This window comes from Octodon degus, unplaced genomic scaffold (assembly GCF_000260255.1).
Source record: "Octodon degus isolate 3935 unplaced genomic scaffold, OctDeg1.0 scaffold00017, whole genome shotgun sequence".
NCBI lineage: Eukaryota > Metazoa > Chordata > Mammalia > Rodentia > Octodontidae > Octodon > Octodon degus.
Genome location: NW_004524593.1, coordinates 14,770,508 through 14,784,992, shown reverse-complemented (window position 1 = coordinate 14,784,992; position 14,485 = coordinate 14,770,508). Strand labels below are relative to the sequence as shown.

General features: G+C 42.7%; 1 protein-coding gene and 1 pseudogene across 1 annotated transcript in view; both read right to left on the bottom strand.

Moving 5' to 3' along the window:
* Window positions 1-14,485, bottom strand: part of Flvcr1 (feline leukemia virus subgroup C cellular receptor 1) — a 44,493-nt gene that overhangs the window by 1,550 nt on the left and 28,458 nt on the right. Inside the window, exons 6-8 of the mRNA XM_004626862.2 lie at window positions 13,419-13,529; window positions 12,523-12,628; window positions 12,207-12,318 (exon numbers count right to left, since the gene is read on the bottom strand). Of these exons, the coding sequence (XP_004626919.1) occupies window positions 12,207-12,318; window positions 12,523-12,628; window positions 13,419-13,529 (329 nt within the window). The remainder of the gene's footprint in view (window positions 1-12,206; window positions 12,319-12,522; window positions 12,629-13,418; window positions 13,530-14,485) is intronic.
* On the bottom strand, window positions 5,442-6,632 carry LOC105741611 (annotated as a pseudogene).

Below are 14,485 nucleotides of genomic sequence, written 5' to 3'. Positions count from 1 at the left end.
CTGGCATGTGGTGCTGGGGGATTGAACCGTGGTCCCTGATGCTTTTTGCTAAGCTTGTTCTAAGTAGGTGCTTTAGACCACTGAGCCATCTCTCCAGCCCGAGAAGACCTAAGTTTGTAGGCAGTAAACAAGCCATTAACTCAAAGTAGAAACCAAGATGAAAGTCGGCAGAACATGTCGTACACATACCACCAGCGGGTGAAGTCAGTGGAGACATGTTAACACAGGGCGCATCACGCAGTTCCACCCATGTTACAATGACATGCTTTGATTCTCTTTAACGGCTGAACAAAATCCCACTGTGTATAGGCACATTTTCTTTGTCCACTCATCTACCCTGATGGAAATATTGAATCAGTGTTTTGGGTACTTTGTGAATGAAGGCAATTTTTTTTTTATATACTGATTTCTTTTAGATATGTACTTAGTGAGACTTATGGATAATACAGTGGCTTTTAGTTTGAGAACACTCTACTTTGTTCCATTATTGCTGTACTAATTCATACTTCAGTAATTGAAGAGAGTTCTCTTTTCCCCACACCTTGCCATCACTGTTTGCTTTATCATTTTTGTTAACAGCTATTGTAATCGAGGTACGAAGAATCTCATTGAGGGTCTAATTTCTATTGCCCTTATGATTAGTAATGTTAAGCATTTTTCCATATACTTTGCCATTTATCTTCTTTTGACAAATGACAACTCATCATATGCGCATTTTTCATCATTGGTTATTTTGCTGTGGAATTCTTTTTAGTTTCTTCTGCCTCCAATCTTGTCAGGTAGTTTTAAATATTTCCTTTTATTCTGTAGGTTGTCTCTTTGCTATTTACTCTGTTTTGTAGCTTTTTGGCAATCTCACTTGTCAATTTTTGCTTTTGCTGCCCACTTTTGGCATCACATAAAAAAATCTTTGGGCCAGACTAGTGTCCTAAAGAATCTCTCTTGTGTTTTCTTTTTGTAGTTTTATACTTTGAGGTCTTACTCCCCCCCCGCCCCCCGGCTACATATTTATTTAGCAGAAAACAAAGTCCTCTGACTTTACTGATGTGGTTGACTGCATCCATGACCAAATCCACCTCTAAACTGACTTGGGGGCTGAGCTGGCCCCAGCCTTGGCTTTCCTGTTAGCACCTGGGGACATGGCACTGTATCTGGAGGTACCTCTGTTCACCTTCTCTCATGTGGCCTCATGGTTGTTCACCCCCCACACCTTAGGGCCAGAGTCTGCCAGTCTTAGGCCAGCTGCAATGCAGGGTGGCAGGCACAACCTCAGGGGCAGGTGACAGTCACCATAGCGCTATTGGATACCCTGGTTGGTATGGTACCAGTACAGTGTCTCTAGGCAAATTCTTCCTTCACACAGCCTCGGGATTTAAGAGACTGCATGGCCTTCACACCAGGATGACTGGACACATCTTTGTCCAGCAGCTCTGGGTGCTCGGGCACGTGGATGTCTTTCTTGGCCACACCTCCCAAAAGGAATCTGTAAATGGTAATCCAGTCTTGGGCATCATCATCATGGTTCTGTGGGGTCTGAGGCCACAGCTGAAAAGGTGGGTCTCACATTGAAGACCGATGCCCTGTGAGTTGGTTCCACACAGGGATATCTTGTCCCCCAGCACCACTGATTCAAGAAACTTTTTTGTCTCCACTGTATGCCTGACTGTCTTTGTTGGGAACCAACTGGCTAGGGATATGTGAGCTTATTTCTAGGGTCTCTTTTTCTGTACCATTATTGGGCTAGGTTCCCAATGCTTTGTAGAATATGTTGAAGTCAGGGACTATGAGACTTTGAAATTTTTTTCTTTCTTTTTTTGGTCCCGGGGATTGAACCCTGGACCTTGCATTTGCCAGGCACGCGTTTAAGCCACTGAGCTATATCCCCAGCCCGAGGCCTCCATTTTTATTCTTTTCACTCAGTACTTCTTTGGCTATTGAGGTCTTTTACAGATCCATAAAAATTTTAGGAGTGTTCTTCTGTTTCTGCTAAACATCACTGTCTTTACACTAGAGCATTGACTCTGTAGACAGTTTTGGGCAGTGTGCACATTTTAACAAGCTTAATTCATCCGACTCATGAACACAGGATTTCTTTCCACTTTTGGATGTCTTCTCCATTTCATTCATCAGCATTTTATAGTTATCACTGTAATTTCTTTTTTCTCTACTTATTCTTAGGTATTTTACTTTTTCATAGTTATCATAAATTTCTATAGATTTGGTTCATTTAAAATGAGTATAGCTACTTCTGTTCACTCGCCGCTCCTGCTTATTCTAGCCCTTTAGTTTGTCTCTATGTAAAGCTTCTGCTAGTGAAACGAATGTCTTGCAGGCAATATATGCCTGGGTCTATTAAGATATAGGTCTTTATAACTCATTTAGCTTAACTAAATCTTTTATTTTAAATAAAACAATTTATAATTCAGTTATAATTAGTCAAGCCTATCTTTCTACATAACTTGTGAATTTTTCAACATCAAGTATTTTCATCATTTGCTTCTGTTCATTTTTTTGGACCACTGTCTTCATTGTTCCTTCTACAACATTGCCATGACATACCTGAGGCAATGAAGTATTTTTAACAACTGCCACAGGACTTGTACGTTCATTTGCAGCTATCCTATTACATGCAATTTTCTTCAGTTATCTTCTATGATAAGGTCTTGAAAAATATTGTTCACAAACTTCATATATCTTCAAAATGCATAAACTTTGTTGTACCTTGAACAGCCTGGGGACAGAGCCCCGGGCACTGCCGCTGCCCTGAGGATATGGCTGAAGGCAACCCGTGCTGCTTCGGAGATTGCCACTAAATCTTTTAATTGGAGGTTTTAATCCGTTTACCGCTACCACTGATAGTAAGCTATACCTGTCCTTTGTTATTTTCCTGCTGTATGTACGTCCTGTTTCTTCCTTGCTTATTGCTCATCTTTGTGGCTGAGCGGTTTTCTATAGTTACCAGGTCGGATCCTTTCTTTCATGTGTGCCTATTCTAGCAGTAAGCTTTATGTCGTTTTAATATGGTAGTTAGTGTCCTTTTGCATCCAGTTGAACTCTTAGGCATTTTTTAGTGACAAGTTCCTTCAGCTTTCATGTATCCTAAAAAGGCACAATTTCTCTTTTACTTCAGAAGAAAAGCTTTCTTTACTGGGTACAACATTCTTTTTGGCAAAATTTTTCTTTTTTTTTTTTTTTGTTGGAACCAGGGATTCAACTCAGACCTGTGTGCTTGCCAGGGAAGCGCTTATTCTGAGCCTTCTCCCCAGCCCTGTTGGCAATTTTTTTATTTCATTTTGTTTTTGTTTTTTCAACATCCTTGAATATACCACCCTATTCTTTCCTGGCTTGCATACCTTCTGCTGAGACATCTGCCGTTAGTCTAATGGAGACTCCGCTATGTGTAATTTGACATTTTTCTCTTATGTTCACAATCTTTCTCCTTCACGTTATTACCTTAATTACAAAGTGCCTGGGAAACGACCTCTTCAGGTTGAAACGAAGTGGAGTTGAGTTTCATGGATCGGTACGTCCACACTTCTCCCAAGACTTGTTTATAGCTATTATTTTGTTAAATATGCTTGGCTTCCAGAGTGCTGGGATGACATGTGTGTTCCACCACAACTGGCAAGATTTCCACATTTTTAATGGTAGCTTTTTGTTGAGTTTCTCTTTCATATTATGGCTTGTATTTTCTGTCTCACTGAGCCTCTCTCAGATCACTGAATTCCCTTTCAGACATTTTATAAATTTCCTATTAATAGAAAATTACTGCATACTCTTGAGGGTTTCATCTCTCTTTGCTTTCTCGTGTCTTTGTTATATGTGCACACCTTTTATTTTTAAGGACAGGTTTATTTAGCTCAGCTTGTGAAGGTTCCGTCCATCATCAGCGAGGGTGGCATGGCAGAGGAGCAACACTTCATGGCAGAAGACAGCAAAGTAACAAGAGCAAAAGGACCGCATGCGCACTTCCTATGCAATAGGCATCTTCTCTAACATTATGGGAGCTGGAAACTTTTGTAGGAAGTGCTCTTTCCTGTGAGGGTGCTAGGCTGTCAGTGGGTTTGGTTATATTAGCTTTTGTAAGGGCTGGCATCTAGCAAAATACCTTATGCACTTTTAGAAATAGAAGACTCTGAGGCAGAATTCAATCTAGTTTAACCCCTGCTTGAAGCATTTATATAGAAGCAGCCTTGCCCAAAGTACTCCATTCCTCACTCCTCCCCTGCCCTGTCAGAACTTCATAAGCACATAGGAGATATGGAAAAGATAGGACCCCTTTAGGGCAATAGGAGATAGGCTATTTGCCCATGCTTAGCCGTAAATTATTCTGCACCTACAGAATATTGGAACATCACATTCCTGCTGTGACCCCACACCTATAGGTTATAGGGGCACTACATTCCTGCCTGGTTGCCATAGCAACAAAGAAACTATAAAAGCAGGCAGGGAACAAAGAACTGGGCTTTTGTGTCTTCCCAGGTGGGGAGGGGAGCACATAGGTCGCTGGCTAATTAATAAAAATTCTGTAATTCCTTTTAATTTGGTCTCCCATGGGCAATATATCCAATCCCGGCCATTGTACTTTGATTCTAAGAGGATTCTGTACTGTGGTCTCTGTATAGTTCTGAGCTATAATCCTTGTCAGCCAGATCTATGGCTGTGCTGGTGGCCAAGGCTACAGCTGTTTGTGACCATGGTGATGTGGCATGGTTTTGCTGTAGTTGGCATTGCTGCCTGCATGGTTGTTAGGCTGGGTGTGGGTACCTAGAGGTGCTACAAGCTGGTGGCTATGTGAGAGGGCTCTCCACTGGCTAGGGCTACCATCTGGCTGGCTGCTGGGCCAACTGTAGGAGCATGGGGGTTTGTGGGGGACCACAGGCTGTGTGTTGGCTTCTTTTGTGCTCATCTGCCTGTTCCCTGGAGCACAGGGACCACATGGGTTTGAATGTCCCAGCTCATCTTTTATCTTGGGCTTGGCTCTGTGCAGCTGGGCCTCTATTACCGCAGCCACCATGAGCAAGGTGAAATGATGGTGAGTCTCAAGACAGTGTGTCACATGCTGTGACTACCAGCAGCCAGAACTGAATACTTTTTTTTTTTTTTTTTTAAAGTGTAAGTAAATTCAGATTAGTTATGGGACACTGTACATTTTCCCATTCACATTGGAGACAACCATATAGTACCTGGGATCCTCATAATATTCTGACTTGGGCAGGGGTGTTGGTCTTCTAGAACATATGCTACAAGTAACAACTCAGTACACAGAAATTCAAAGCCTTCAACATTGCGGAGAATAAATGAAATGTATCATTATTAAATATATACAAAGAAAATTATACTCAAATTCTAAATCGCTGGGGTATTTCCTTTTGCACACCAAGAAACAGTGTTGCCGAATCTAACCACAGGTATTTAATAAAGGGATCTTCACACTCTGTACAGGATCCTCTAGAGCCAGGTGACTCAGTGACACCAAAACCAAGGGCTGTGCGGGCCACTAAAAGCTGACAGTCTTGGGGGCTTCACACTGTCCATCTCAGCTGACAGTCAGCGGTAACTGCGGCGGTACTGCAGCACCACGATGGCCTTCAGCTCTAGCAGTGTTGTCTGAACATCGAGGTCTTCCAGGTCAGGCAGGTGCAGCAGCAGCTTGTCTGTGATGAGAATCCGCTCTACTTTATCCCTCGTTGTCCAGGGCTCAAATGGGTTCATCTCGAAGAGCCTGGCCATCCATCGATAGGCAAAATGTGGGATGGGGTACGGGAGAAAGGGTCTGTAAGCTAAGGCGTAGATGTTCTGCACAAGGTCAAAGACGAGGTACCGATTAGGCCCAACGCAGGTGAAGGTTTTTCCTTTGGCACCTGGATTTCTAATTGCATTAATAATTCCTTTAGCTACATCGACAACATACACTTGTTGCTTCACCATCTTCATGCCCAAGGAAATAAGAGGCACACCAATAAATGAACGAATACCTGCGATATGATTAGGAGTCTGTCCTCTCTTCCAAAGATGTCTGGTGGCTTTATGATCATGGCTTCTGGAAACACATCTCTCATTCTTTCTCTCCAACAGCCTTATTTCTCAGGTATCTAGAAGAGCTTTTAATGTCACCATTTAGATGAGAAGTATGAATTAGTTTTTCAACTCCAGCTTCCTTGGACGCTTGAGCTATTGCTTGGAGAATCTTCACAAAAACATCCTCAAAATCAAAGTTTGTGGTTTCCCAGTCCTATCCGACAAAGTTGATGACCACATTGCTGTGCTGCACTGCTCTTAGGCTAGACTGTTTGTCTCTCGCATCCCACTCCAGAAAGATAACCTGGCCCAGGTCACCCATGGGCCGAAGATGCATGGTGTCATAAGTATCCCAGCGATAGGGTAAAATCACCTGTGATCCCATCCGTCCGAGGTGGTTGACAACGTATTGGCCCAGGAATCCTGTTGGTCTGAACACAGTGGCCACAACCCCACTGACAGAGGAATACCCACCTTTGCCATGAGGGAGGACTGCATGGTGCAGCTGGCAGTAAGATGGGCAGTCAAATGCAGACGTGGCCACTGCAGAAATGGCAGAACGTGACATTGGCAGGGCCCAAACAAGCCAGGAATTAGCGAGGGCCGCCATCTTCTCCCAAGAACTGAATACTCTTGCAGTAGATACAGTTTCAAGATGGTGCAGCTCAGGGCCTGCGCCTCAAGAGTGTGCAACAAGGGCATCGACTCGGCGGCGATACAGACACGAACAAAGGCAGTCATGTGAACACATGTGAAGGCTGCCGCACAGGCATCCACAGCGGCAGTGGAGATCTTGGGGATCTCTACCTCACCTGTTTCCCAGGACAGGCCTGTCTTGGGTCCAAGCCAATCTGGGCAGATGAGAGTGTGGCAGGGCACCTCGCTGTCCTCTTTTATCAAACTCTTTAAGGACCTTGCCACTCTGTTGCTAGGCCAGTGACTTCCTATCCCTCTAGTTAGTTTATAGTTTGTGCTTCTTGTTTGTAATGAGAATGTGAAGCAGACCATTCTACTCAGCCTTCTTTTTAACATGACAGCACCAGATGGTTCCTTTTTGGTCTTCTTTTTGCTTTTCAATTTTGGAGATTTCTTAGTTTGCAATACTAGGGACTAAACCCAGGTGTTCTCTACCCTGATCTCTATTCCCCACCCCTTTTTGAGACAAGAGCTTGCTATTTTTTTTCCCTTTAAATACCAAAGATCTTTACTCTCAATTCTGAAATGGCAGATAATGCCAGTGTGAAAGAGGTCACACAAACTCTAGTCAAGTCTGTAGTCAACATTTCATCCCACTCACACTGTATGAGATAAATTAATCAATCTGAAACAGACAGAAATGAAAGAAAGGGAACATTTTTATAGGCAGATGATCCCAGTTACCTTAAAGATTAACTTTCAAATTTACACAGTCATGGAATTGTCCGATTCCAGTGAAAATCAAAAGATCAGTTCAGAAACAGTCAAGTATGCAAAATTCAGAATATTTAAAAAATGAACGTCCCAGTTGCCAAATACACTCCCCCCAGGCAAAGGTGAATACGAAAGTGCTCAACAGAACCAAAAGCAGGAGAAAAAGAAAGGGACACTTCAAGGTCATCACAGTTGACTCCGTGGTTTTATAAATGTGAGCAGACTCCAGCTGGTGAAGCTCACAGGTGAGGTCAGGTACACGATCTAATTCCTGGTAGCATTTGTAGTTACACATACTTAAAATACAAGAAGATAAATACTCAGAAGCATTAAGTACACTGATTAAATAAAAACACTCAAAACAGAGGAAAGAAGTGGAGTCGTCAGTACAGCACAGCAGCACAGCATGCAGGTTTAAGAGCAAGTGGGCTATTCCTCTCCTGCGTGAGAGCAGGCTGGGGCCCGGAGCTCAGTAATAAACGGCTTTCCAAATTCCGAAAAAAAGAGTAAATGGGCTGGGGAGATGGCTCAGTGGAATAAGCGCTTGCCTGGTAAGTGCAGGGTCCTGAGTTCAATCCCCGGTACCGCATAAAAGAGTAACTAGAAGGGTCTCATTTTAATACTTTTCAAAAATACAATCAAATCTCTTTCCAACTGTGATTTACAAGAAAATGTGCTAGCTTTAAAAATGTACATTCACCACTCTCCTACACTTTTTCACTTTGTTTTCCTTTTTTGTGGTGCTGGGACCAAATCTAAGGCCTCATGCATGCTAGACAAGTACTCTATCCTCAGGGGCAATCCCAGCCCTTGGCTATTCTTTAAAACTAAGCCCTGGGTTTTTAAAATGATATATGTACATTTTAACTGCAAATCTAAGGAATAAACAAAATTTATACTGCGTTAACTCACAGTGTTTTTATAAAATGAAAAGCTCTCTATTAAAATACACCTTTCCCTGGAAAAAATGAATAATAGACAAATGTATCTACACAAAGTAAACATCAACTTTGGTAGATTTCAGTGTAGGAGGGTCCACTAACAAGCATATTTGCCCTTATTTCCCCAGTTGTCCAACTTCTGAGCTTAGAATTTTAAAAATTTTGAGATTTGTTTTCATTCCCCAGCACCTTCAGCCGAGCCCTGCGCACGTATAATGCTCTACCAGGCGGCCGCTTAGTGAGCAGGTCTGGAACGCTGGTGGTGGAGGAGTTGGCCGTGACACCTGCAGCACTGCTGTGCTGTCCACATACAGCCGCTGCGCCTGTCAGAGGGCCCACACCCTTCTCATATTCACCCTGGGGTCATGTTGTCAGTTAATTCTAAGCGAAAAATCCAAAGAATTGCTCTAAATTATCTGAGTGGAACTTTATACTATTAAGAGTTTCAAATTAAATACTGTGTTCAGGTCTCCCCTGAAAAATCTGTTTCAAAAGACTCAGGGCTGTGCACTGGGCCAGCTGTCAGGTGATGCAATCTGCAGGTGAGAGACTGGCTGATCCAGTGGGCACGTGCGACCTTGGTTAGCTCAATTAACTTGCTCTGGGACTTATACTGGCCATTCCTTCTTATAAATGCTGGAAAAAACCTGGAGCTAGTAATGCTTCACCAAGCTGTATTTCTTCTAGGAAAAATTTCTGAACAGTCTGAGCATCTTTCAGGTCAGGTAAAAATGTCACAGAACATTTTTGGTCTAGCAGCTAACCCTATGACGTCACTGTAAATAGCCATGAACACAGGACCTTCAAAGTCCAGCTCTCTCCTTGGCAAGCTTCTGTTTCTTTCTTCGTTCTCAAAGCCTGTTCTTGAAGTTGGGGTCATTTTGCCTCTTACAGTCGAAGTAAATGCAGTACCCGATGAAGAGGGCCCCGCACACATCAGTGGCAATAGTGCTGTTCTGACCAGCCATCTTCTTTTGACTTCACTGTGCTGGGTGCAGCGGGCCTGCACCAGTAAGGCTGGCCACAAGCCTCAGCAGCTTGCTATCTCCTGACTCTGGTTCTTGGTGATTGGATTAATTGTGGGCCACTATACCCAGCTAGTCTTGGAGGTTTCCATAGATATATCCTTAAGCCCAAAGATTCTTTCTTCAATCATGTCTAATCAATCACTCAAAACCATTCTTCCTGTTACCATGTTTTTGATTTTCAGCAGTTTTTGGTTTTGTAGACTTTCAAGCTTTGTCTATTTTCTTAAGTTCCCAACTTTTCTTGCATACTGTTTATTTTATTAAGTTCCTAATCTAGTAGTTCCAGCATCCATACTATATCCAAGTATGGTTGTGCCACTTCTTGTTTCTTTAAATTGTGCTTTTTGCTTTGTAAAGTCTTTTATTTATTTATTTTCATAGCCAGACATGTTACACAGGTTAAAAAAGGCAGCTGTGAAAAGGGCTCAGGTAATGTGGTGGTGGCGTGCGGGGGAGCAGAAGCCTTCTATGACCTTCTAAGGAGGGGCTGGGAGGTGTCTCTGGACCAGGACTCTTACATGTGACTCCCAGGGGACAGGATGGCCAGAAGGGCCCAGGGTGCACATTTTCCTTCCCTGGAGGTCCACCTGGAAGTACACTGGGCTTGGGCTTTTCCTCTCCCCCAGGTCAGCTGGGCTTGGGTACACCCCAGCAGGGTGGATGCTGGTGAAGTAGTTTTCCTGGGGTACAGCCTGTCGAGAAGAATGAACTGAGCCAGCCTTTCCCAAAAGGTTCCTTTTCCCCAGCAACTGGAGCTAGCCTCCCACAGTGTGGGTCCCGCATGGGGGTTCCTCTGGAGTCTCTCCAGGAGGGTTTCCGCCCAGAGCGCGCAGCCGCTCATCAGCCGCAGCCCGGGTGCCCTGCAGCAGCATGGGTTCCCACTGGGTTCTGCTCTCAGGTTCTGGTCCTGCTTCTCCGGGTGCACCTGCTGTTCTCTCCAAACCGAGAGGCCAGGGTCTGCACTACGCTCTTGCTTCTCTTTTGGATCTAAGAAGGGTTGTTGCTGTTTTCAATATGCTCAGCTTTTAACTTATTTTTAGAGTAGAGTGGCAGCTTTCAAGCCTTTTATTTGCCAGACTAGAAACTGGGGGCCCAGTGTTATCTTTGAAATCCACACTGCCCTTCATAATTCTGCTCCACTGCTGGCACTTTAGAAAAACCCTCAATCTAAATTAATTAACATTTATAGATGGGAAAAGCATTGATGTAAAACTGGTGTTAAAGACTTTTTTCACTTTTAAATTAATTCTATGCACTTGGATTTGTTGTAATTAATATTCATGAATTTTGTATAAAAATAACATGAGCCACGCATGGTGGCCCGCTCCTCTAATCACAGCGCTCTGGGAAGCAGGAGGATTGCAAGTTCGAGCCCGGCTGAAAACTCAGCAACTTAGCAAGACCCTGTCTCAAAACTCTAATATTAATACTGCTACTAAAAATACCCATAAAAATACTCATAAATACAAAGCCCTGGGGGCGGGCAGCTCAGCAGGAGAGCCCCGGCTTCAATCCCTGTGCTGCACCCGCCCCCAAATCTGAAAAGCAAGTCTGACACTGCTCCCTCTACTCTGAGTGTGAAACAGCACTCCAACACACAATTGTCCTTGTCTAGAAATTAAGAAGCAGCAAATATTTAGGGCACAGCAAGCAGCATTCGCATCTCACAGCTTTCCCTGTTTTGTTAACTAAAGAAAAGAGGGTAAAAACTTCCTCGGGACAAGAGGTCCTTCTTCGGGAACAGGGTGCCATCTAGGTGGCTGCATGTACCTAAAATAAATCTCAGGAAAGATTTCACCATGCATGGGCTGGTGAGATGGCTCAGTGGTCTAAAGCACCTACTTACAGCAAGCTTAGCAAAGCACAGGGACCGCGGTTCGATCCCCCAGCACCACATGGCAGCCAGCCCCGCCCCCTGGTGGGCTGAGCTGGCCACACACACACACACACACACACACACACACAAAATTAAAAAAAAAGATTTCACCATGCAGCTTTTTAAAAAGTCAGGTAATGAAACATAAAGCTTTGATTCACACTCCTCTTATAGATTCTGTCCTCAAATTAGGTTATTACCATTTTGTAAAAATTCCTCTTTGAATACCCACGGAGTCAGTCTCACACTGGTAAAGGGCTACAGAAATTCACAAAGCCAAATAACAGCAGAGGGCGACCTGGGCTTGGAAACACTGCTGAGCACTGTCAGACCAACTCATGGTGTTAAAGGACACCCCACTAAAGAGCTGCCTGCTGGATGGGTGGGGGAGAAAACCCACACCTCTTGGGGTCACAGTGGTAATCTGTACCATGACTGTATAATAGAAAAGATGGAGTGAGTTTTCCTTTTGATTCTCAGAGAGGTTAAGCAACCAGACTACAGTCACACGGCTAGTGAGGAACAGATTCGGAATCTGCAGCAAGGCCTTTTTTACTGTTACAATGGTTCTCTTTCCTATACAGAGTCATGGTTTTTGATCATGAAACCTCAAAAATGAATCAACATGCCTGGCAAGCACAAGGCCCTGAGTTCAATCCCCGGTACCACAAAAGAAAAAGAAAAGAAAGAAAGAAAAAGAAAAAGAATCAACAGATTTATAACCTTAGAAGAAAATAACATACTGCTGTATAAGTGCCGCGCGCTAACCGATTGTGCCACTGGAGCACAGAAAATAACAATATCCTGTTTTTACCTCATTTTTAAACTGTAAGTTCTGCCAAACCATGAGGAAGCAATACACATGAAAATTAAAATATGCAAAAAACAACACAAGAAGTATACTTTTGCCGGACAAATACCCTAACTCACCCGTTAAAATGGTGCCCACAAACATCCAGAAGCAGAGGAAAATGTTCCCTACCCTAGGACCATAATCTGTTATGAGCTTTCCTTGAACCAATGTGAACAAAATCCCAAAAACCTGCAATAAGAGAAATTAATTTTTATTAATTTTGCTTCTTTAAAACACATGTACATTTTTTTCTCAGAACCTTCCAAAACTACTTTTCTTTACATGACTTGGCTTCTAGAAACATTCAATGAAAACTGAGACTGTGAAAACAAAAATCACTCACTAGACCTATTGGTAAAACAGCCACCAAGGCCAGAGAAGCCACAAGCTTACCTGGGCGGCTGCATTCAGAAGACCGGACGAAGTGCCCTCGGACTCAGGATAAGTGATTTCAACAGCAAATTCAAACCCCAGGGGGAGGTAACCAGTCATGAAGAAACTAGGGAAACCACGCCAGAATTACAGAAAGAATAATCCAAAGGGTAGTGTCACACAGCTGACAGAACCATTTGATAGCCCAGACTGCGTCCAATGAGTAAACGAGTATTCTGAGTTTGCTATGTGAAGGTGAGGAACTACTATCAGGAACCAACCAGCCCAAAGTCACAGAACAGAGAAGTGAAACAATTCCTAATTTTTCTTTTCTTTTCTTTTTTTTTTGAGGAAAAAAATCAGCCCTACTTTTTACAGTCAGTTGTCTTTGTAACCAATAAAGTTACTTGGGCTCAGTAAGGTTTAAACATTTTTCAATAGCATACCAAAAACCAATTTTAAACTTTCCTCTTTCCCTCATTACTTCCTCTTTTTTTTTTTGATGTTAAGTTACTTTTATTTTTTTTCCTTCCTTTTCTTTCTACTGACAATTATAGTCAGTGACTCTGCACTGAGCTACATCCCCAGTTCCGCTTAAAAAATTTTTAAAAAAATAAATAAATAAATTCTGAGAAGGGGTCTGCCTAAACTGTGGTTTCCCAGCCAGGGCTCGAATTTGTGACCTTCCAGCCTCAGCCTCCCAGATGACTAGTGGGGACAGATGTGCACAAACACACTAGGCTAAACTATTTCTTGACAATTTTCAAAAATTTTACATTTATATGCGTACAACAGATATTTTAGAGTTAAAATACTAACCAACGTGTAGGTCAGCTTTAAAAATGAGCAAACCAAAGTAACAACACTTCAGAATTACAACAATCACATCACTTCCCCTAAACAAATCTGATACATACCCAAGGATCCCTCCAGTAATAAACACGATAATGATGTAGCCAACGTCCAATGTGAAAGTAAATATAATCATCCCAATAAAAGATAAAATGTAAACTATCAGAGTAGTCTGTCTAAAAGAAAAAAAACAAAGCAGTTAGGAATTTTTCTGATTGTTCTAGGCATATAAAAATCAGTGGCTTACCACTGTTCTAACCATGCTATTTTTAACATTCACTACTTCTTGTCTATAGAAAATGTATTCACCAAAACACCGACTTTGAAGGTGAAATTTTCTATAAATAAATATTGAAGGTTCAGCAGCAGCAGGCCACAAAACTCATATCATATTCAAGTCTCAATCAGAAAAGGCCACGTATGTATTTAAGAACTCCGACCCCATGGGAACCACATTGTAAGATTCAACGCAACTCCCCCTCTCCCAGTGCCTCCCCTACCTGTGCAGCACCAAGAGTCTCCGTCATCTCCCTTATCACTTATACCTACACAACTGGCACAGCTGACGCCAATTTTACTCTTGGTTATCATTCAACTTTGTGAACACCTGATCTTCCCGAGGACAGAAATCCCCAGACAGGAGAGATGTACCCAACAAGAGATGGATGAAAACAGCTACTCTGGGAACCAACCTACCCGAAGAACTCCACTACACCCCCAAGTTTTCTGACATATGATGGATCAAAGATGACTAGGAAATTTAACCTTGCACACACGCTCCTTTTATTGACAGATTGAATAGATTTCACTGTTAAGCTATAATTTATAATAAAGCCTCAGGCAGTATTGTCTTATATTATGGGAGAATTATCCTGTAGAATTTCAAGATCAGAGATACTCCTGGAAGCAATTAGAATAATCCAGTAGTATAAATGGAGCCAGACCCTGAAAGGTGTTCATGACAGAGTTCCATATTTCATTTACTGAGTTTATTTCCTCTGTTCTTTTATTCAGGAACAGCTCCATTCACTAATTTTCCCCAGCAGGGCCAGGGATGTAGCTCAGCAATGCAATGCCTGCCTTGCAAGCACAAGGTTCTGAGCTCAATTTGCAGTCAAAAAAAAAAAAAAAA